Source organism: Apium graveolens, unplaced genomic scaffold (genome assembly GCF_009905375.1).
Source record: "Apium graveolens cultivar Ventura unplaced genomic scaffold, ASM990537v1 ctg267, whole genome shotgun sequence".
NCBI lineage: Eukaryota > Viridiplantae > Streptophyta > Magnoliopsida > Apiales > Apiaceae > Apium > Apium graveolens.
Window position 1 is genome coordinate 20,726 of NW_027417761.1, and position 7,464 is coordinate 28,189.

The 7,464-nt window shown below is 29.4% G+C and overlaps 1 protein-coding gene across 2 annotated transcripts; it reads left to right on the forward strand.

Annotated features, from left to right (window-relative positions):
- The first annotated feature begins 2,019 nt into the window (after window positions 1-2,019).
- LOC141700660 (monooxygenase 1-like) lies at window positions 2,020-6,306 on the forward strand. Of its 2 annotated transcripts, none has more exons than XM_074504371.1 (6): window positions 2,020-2,268; window positions 3,225-3,371; window positions 3,667-3,717; window positions 4,645-4,813; window positions 4,972-5,200; window positions 5,598-6,306. In XM_074504371.1, the coding sequence occupies exons 1-6, from the start codon at window positions 2,177-2,179 to the stop codon at window positions 6,107-6,109; spliced, it is 1,200 nt and encodes a 399-aa protein (XP_074360472.1). In that variant the 5' UTR covers window positions 2,020-2,176; the 3' UTR covers window positions 6,110-6,306. The 2 variants fall into 2 exon arrangements, with proteins under 2 accessions (XP_074360472.1, XP_074360473.1); XM_074504372.1 differs by having other exon boundaries at window positions 4,648-4,813.
- The last annotated feature ends 1,158 nt before the right edge of the window (window positions 6,307-7,464 follow it).

The following is a 7,464-nucleotide window of genomic DNA, read 5'->3' on the forward strand; positions in this document are numbered from 1 at the left end:
TTCTTTATTTCTTTCAAAATATGATGTTTTGAATATCTTTTTTATTGTTAGTTCTTCTGTTTCACTTTGGATTTGATTATATATATCTGGTTTAAAACTTAGAGTTTGTGATGTTCCTTCTTCGTATTCATCCATTTGATAATATACATCTTGTGTTTCACTTGATTTCTCTAATGACATTTTTTCAAACTGTATTATTATCCAGTTATATTACTCGATAAAATTATTCTTTTAAGTCCTTGAATTCTTAGTTTATTATTTCTAAATGTTATTATCATATTTCCAAGTTGTTGATAACATCTTATTATTTCATCCGTATTTTCTCTTGTCCATTCAATTTCATTTTTTATTTCTTGCAATTTATCTGGTTCTATTTCTAGTTTTTCTTGATTTTTTATTAATTCTTTTATTTTTCTATTATTTCTAGTTATTGCATTTGGATCTATCCAATTCATTTTTTAAATTTTTTGCCTTAAATCATCTATTAATTTATATTGTTCAGTTAATACTTCTTTTAATTCTTTTATTTGAATTTCTAAATTAGTTTCTTTAATAAATTTTTCTCGTTTTATTAAAAGTTTTTCTTCTTCCAGTCTTCTAATTTTTTCATCTCTCTCTTCCAACATTGTTCGTAACCTAGCTATAATATCTAATTTTTCATTTATTATTTGCATACTTATTTTACAACTTTCAATATGTTGATTTATATCTTTATTAAAAGTAAAGTTTTTATCTGCTATTAGTTTAATACTTTCTAACTTATAGTCTTCCATATAATATTTATTTTATTTATATAAATATATTAATTGTCTATATAGATTTTTCTTACACATTTGTTTTGTTTCTTTATTCTCTATTATAAAATAAATTAATAGATTTGCTATTATTTTAGATTTATAACTTTTATTCTTATTTTTTAGTAATTTTGCTGGAGGTCTCATTTAATTTTTAATTTTTACTATTCATAATTACTATTCATTTTTTACTATTCATCGGTTACTATTCATTCCGAAATTTTGCTACAGTAATTTACTGTTCATTTTTTCCGGCCTATTTTCTAGCTCTGATACCAGATTCCAGATTCGCGGGGATCGTTTTTTATATCTGATAACCCTAAAGAGGGAAGGCACACAGATATATAATAAACAGTTATATACATGATTATATCCAAAAATCAGCATATTTCATTTAAATGTCTATTAAATGTCTACAACCTCATAACAATACTCATATTGTGACTCATGAGTGGGTGACATTTAAATATTTTGAAACAGTCGTATAAATTAAAAGCAAGTTTAAAGAATCAATTTTTTAATAAGGTTGAATTAGATTATTTTTTTTAATAATTTTAAAGATAATATTCTTTTAGATAGAGTTAATTGCATTTTGCAACCCCTACCTTTCATTTAAAATGAAAACAGTATATCTATTTTGTAAACTTACAGCACTTTACTTTCAATATCAACTAAAACCTGCATCAGTTATAAAATTGAAATTGAGATGTTAATATTAATAACTAAAATTTCAAATTAATTAAAATATTTATTTTAATGCATTTTTTACATGAAAAAAATTATAGCTATTTTCTATTAGTAATACTCTAAATTGATCGTAATGCTAAATACTTGAAATATATTTATGAATAAAAATATATGTTTATATATATAATCATAAAGTTTCAAAATATATCTAAATTTTAAAAATTATACTGAGTAATAAAATAATTGACATTAATATTATTTTTATAATTTGAAATTCTAAATTTTATTTTAATTTTAAAAAAATAAAATTATTATTTAAATAATTTGCTGAATTTCAATTTTACCCTCCACAATATAAATATTGTTAACAAAATGGCTAAGGGAATGCATATTTTATTTGATATCTAAAGTTAGGGTTACAAACTATATTTTTTAAAAGTAAATATATAATTTTGTTATTCAATAAAAGATAACAATTACCTTTTAAGATATATGGTTGGTTCTCCTTTATGATATAAAAAGAAATGGAAAATATGTATAGAACATGAACATGTATGTTAATAATTAAATCAAGTCTGAAAGAGAATCTGTTAGGATCAAGTCCCAGTTACAGAAGAAAGACTAGAAACCAATTTTGCAGGTTAAAAGATTCATCATTTATAAATAGTTTGAGCAGCTAGTAGAATTAGTAATCGATGGGGGGTGCAGAAGGTGAAGTGAAGCAAGAAGAGATGGTGATAGTTGGTGCTGGAATATGTGGCCTCGCTACTGCCCTTGCTTTTCACAGGTACCATTTCAACCAATTTTCCCCTTTTGCTTTTATTTTGTATATCTTTGCTTATTTATGGGGATCTTATATGTAATAACACCTACTAGTTGTATTTACACACATGATCGATCACTTGCTATTCACATCATTGTTTCTTTGGTTCAGCATGCTTTATTATAGATTACCTAGGAAGTCTTGCCAAATACACATCTCCCCGTCTTTTCGCTTTGCTCTGGCTCTGGTTTCCACTTTTATCTATGCCAAAACTTGCGTAAATACCTTTAAATTTTATCAACAATCTGGTAAGGTGGACTTAGGATACCACATCTGAGGGTAAGAGAGCATGCCAAATTGGCAATTGTGGTGGATAAAAAACAAGGGCTCATACCTTCTCAAGGTCGTTTCTTAATAAGTCAATCTGTTTTACTCGCCACATAGTTAACAAATTCTGCTTTTTGTGCTTCGCACGACAGTAGATTTTTTGGTAACTTATGATGACAGTGTCTCACTTAATTGAACACCTGTACTTATGTTCATAAATCCAATTTGTTTGTCCTTGGTTTTTGAATCTATTGTTCCATCTGATTGCTACTTTTAGAAACTTTCTCTTCATATAATCTCTAATATAATCATAACATAACCTAATTAATATATGAATGAAATTAAGCCATTTATTAACAACCTTAATGATTGAAACAGCCGGTCACTTGACATGGTTTCGGAGCTAACCTCTATGAGAGATCCCACTGTTCATCGTTATTTTTTTTGACACTATGAGTGTTGCCCCCAAAAGATGGGTCTTTTGGTGGTCCGCACTTTGACCTAAAAAGTGGGTTTTTGAGTGGGTGGAGTGTTTATGATATATGTTTCATAATTTGGGATTTTAGTGTGAAGTTATGTTATTTAATTAAGAATGCCATTTAAAGGTATTTTGAGTCATAAAATCACATTTGGACATTGATTTTTTGTTGCAGAAAAGGTATAAGATGCATAGTTTTGGAAAGAGCAGAGAGTTTGAGATCTTCTGGGGTAGCCATCACCATTTTGCCAAACGGATGGCGAGCATTACATCAGCTTAATGTTGCATCAATCCTTAGAAAAACTGCTTGTCCCATACTAGGGTATTTGTATGCACTTATAGTGTTATTAATTGTTATATTATTATCGACACTTGTGTGTGTGTGTGTGTGTGTGTGTGTGGCTCGCCCTACTGACTTAACCTGATAAAACATAATTTATATAGTTTTAGAGAAGAAAGTTAAAAATATTAACCAGTCTCGCTAATTGAGCAAAATTTATAAAATGCACTTAAGGAATGTACACTAATCTCACCTTTGTAAATATTACTCTCCAATTAGCTATGTTTTATGTTTTAACTTCAAATTCTGATGCTTCAATATGGGTTCTTGTCAACAGGACAAAAGATATATGGCTTGACAAAAATAAGCAGAAAGATATGCCATTTATGTAAGTTCATATTCTGCAGTTCTATATTGTCTAAAAACATGATATATACTTGGGCATGCTCAACCAACATACACTGGTAACAAGTTTTCCTATTGCATTTTTTCCTGCAATACGGCACTGCATAATACTGCAAATTGTTAAATGCATCTATCACATGCAAGTGTGGTTGCCATATGGTGAGTTGTGCAAGATAATATTACTTGTTGGGCTAATGGTACAGTAGCCATGTTAGAGAAAACTTTATTTAATTGGTGCACCATAATTTAGCTTTACGAATTCTTATAGGTGGTCAAATATCATGTTTTGAACCATTACAGATCATTAATTGTGAACTTTGTGACTGATTGAATCCATAACTCATATAAGAATGAGTTTTGCATTTGTTGAAATATGTAATGTAATTAAAATTAAAAACAAGAGCCTTTCATGGCAGGATAAAATTTTTGGCGCTAGTACTCCCTTTCAGATAAGTAATTAAACTTGTAATTATTTGTTTCATTAACATCTTTTAATGAATTTGATCCTTCTGTACATCCGAAATATCAATTCTGGACCCTCTACTTTAGAATCCTTTTCCAAAGTTTATTTTATTATACTTAAGAAGTAACCTGTGCACCAAAGTCACACGTACTACAAATATAGGGTGCATGAAATAGTTCTTTGAATTTTATCAAGTCATTAATAAACGGAAAATGAAATATTTATATTATGTATATATTACTGGTTTATTTACTGTGCCTTGCGCAGAAACTGAGAGAACGTATATGTGTATTTATCTACTGTGTGTATGTAGTGAGTTAAGGTGTTATTCCCAATCGTGAATGTTAGCATTATGTTCTTTGACTTAACATAATGCAATTGTTTTCTAAGACTTAGACCAATATCTGAAGCAAGTAGTAATTGATATAATTTATATTGGGTTGACAGTAGTGGTGAAGCACGTTGCTTGAAAAGAAGTGATCTTATTGACACCCTTTACCATGCTTTGCCACCTGACGTCGTAAAGTTTGGACATCAAATTATCTCAGTAAAACTGGACCCCCAAACTAGTTATCCCATGGTACAGCTTCAGGATGGAAGTTTTATTGCAGCCAAGGTATCAACTAGCTGCAGAATAAAACACAGGACTTCACTTCACTTATTGAGTAACATTTTTTAATGGATAAATAAACCTTAGCTAGAAATTAAGCTTATATTAGTAAATTATATATTGTAATAGAAGAAGCGCTTTATGCTTTTGTCCTCAATTGATAGGTATTGATTGGGTGTGATGGAGCCAAGTCAACTGTTGCAGATTTCCTTGAGCTCAAGCCAACCAAACTTTTTGATCTTTGTTCGATTAGAGGATTAACCAATTATCCCAACTGTCATCCATTTGCTCATGACTCTGTACGCATGAGGAGAAATAATGTGTCGGTGGGTCGAATTCCAATTGATAGTAAGCTAGTTTACTGGTTTGTCGCACACCCGTGGATGCAAGCAGGTTAACTCTTGTTTTCTTATTTTTAAGATTAGAGTTCTGAATCAATGCCTTTTGGCTCTTTAAAGAGCAGCTTACTGTGGTATAGCTAATATCTATTTTCGTATTCTTATCTAAGCAGCGATTCAGTAAAGCCAGTTGGGCTTATATTAGCATTGGCATAATTTAACATCATTTACAATTAGCAAAACAGCACCTCTTATAATCCTCGTATTCTTTTATTTAATTCCATTTCAATTTGAAATAACTTATATCTTCAACTAGATAATTATGAAACATACCCGTCAATCCAGCTCGTAGGGACGGTTGTGGAGAGGGTATGATGTTCGCTTAATAACCTTTATTACAGTAAGTCTTTCCACTAGATAAATAATCCTGTTAATTTTTGTGCTTACTGCAGATAACATTGCGTCAGTGGACACTGAACTTATCAGACAATACACCTTTAATTTAGTCAAAGGTTTCCCGAAAGACGTAGTAGAAATGGTGAAAAACAGTGACCTCGACTCACTTTGTTCCACACGTATAAGATACCGTGCACCATGGGATTTACTACTAGGAAGTTTTCGAAAAGGAACAGTAACAGTAGCCGGAGACGCGATGCATGTAATGGGTCCATATCTTGGACAGGGTGGTTCAGTAGGCTTAGAAGATGCAATTGTACTTGCCAGAAACTTGGCCAAGACAATGTCGAGTACTCCAACTGATCCAACAAATGTCAAAGAAGCAATTGACCATTATGTGAAGGAGCGGAGGATGAGGATAGTTCAACTGTCTACACAAACATACCTTACTGGTTTACTGATTGCGGAATCTACCTCACTGCTAGTCAAGTTTGCTTGTATTGTCCTCATGGTTATTCTCTTCCGCAAGGCTAGTGGTCAGACGAAATATGATTGTGGCACCCTTTGATGCTCATTTCACCTAAAGATTGCTTAGGTTTTTCATGTCATAACAAAACACTAGTTTTATGGTTCTGAACTTGATGTGGCCAGCAGTATTGAAAAGTATGAGACTGCACGCAGGTGCATACTTATGTCTGTACAACTAGTAAGTAGTAAGAAAAAGAAATGCACTATATTTTAGTTTTAAGAAGACTTTTTAAGTGAGACTTAATTTGTTAAATAAAATTTTGCACTAATTATATAACTCTTAGGGGTTGTTTGGTTCAGGAAATTTGGGTATCAGGTATGAGTTTTGTCCATTTCAAACTCATACCTGATGTTTGGTTCATAATTTTTATTAGTTGAAACTCATATCTGAAATCCATCAGGAATCAAATTTGATACCCATGGGGAGGTGGGTATGGAGAAGGGGTATGAGGTATCATATTTATTTTTATTATTAATCTTATTTCTACGATTAAATACAATTTCAGTTCACAAATTTTTTAATTTGATATATTATTAATTTATTTTAAATAAAATCATAATAATTTTTTATTCAATGCCAATTAGTAAGATTTAATTTATTCAAAAATATTAAATTATTATCTATTGGTTAAAGTATATTATACTAATAATATACTTTTTAATTAAATTTTTTATTTATAAATTGTATAAAAACTTAATTTTAATGCACAATATATACTTACACATAATATTAGAATCAAAATTGGGCTATCTATTATATTTAAAATTAAACGAATTCATTCCAGAAATGAACCAAACACATAGTATCAGAAATCATTCCTCATCTCCATACCAGCTTAACCCATTCCTGATTCCAAATCCATAGCTACTTCTGAACCAAACGACCCTTAATTATATTAGTGTTAGAATGGGTTTTTTCTCTTCTTTATATGTTTTAAGGCTGGTAAATTATATCCTATATATAATTCGAGTAAAAAAGATAAAATGGTATGGATTGGTCGTCAGGGTAATATTGTAATTAAAGATGGGTATTACTTTGATAAAATACAAAGCCGCAATACAGGTGTAATGTGCTTAACTGATAGATTGATAAACCTAAACCTAATATGAAAATAATAATAAAAATAATAATGATACATTAATAAACCTGAACCTAATACGAAAATAATAATAAAAATAATAATTTTAAGTCTTCTTAACATTATGATTAGTTATTATTCTTTTTATTTGTATTTTCAAAAATATTCTTAATTTGAGAATAACTTTGCAAAATTATTAATCTACATACTATAGACAAATATTCTTAATAATAAAATTATTACAATTAAAAATTGAAATACAAAATTAATAAATACTGTATATTATATTTATTTCATTTATTTTAATATTTTATTA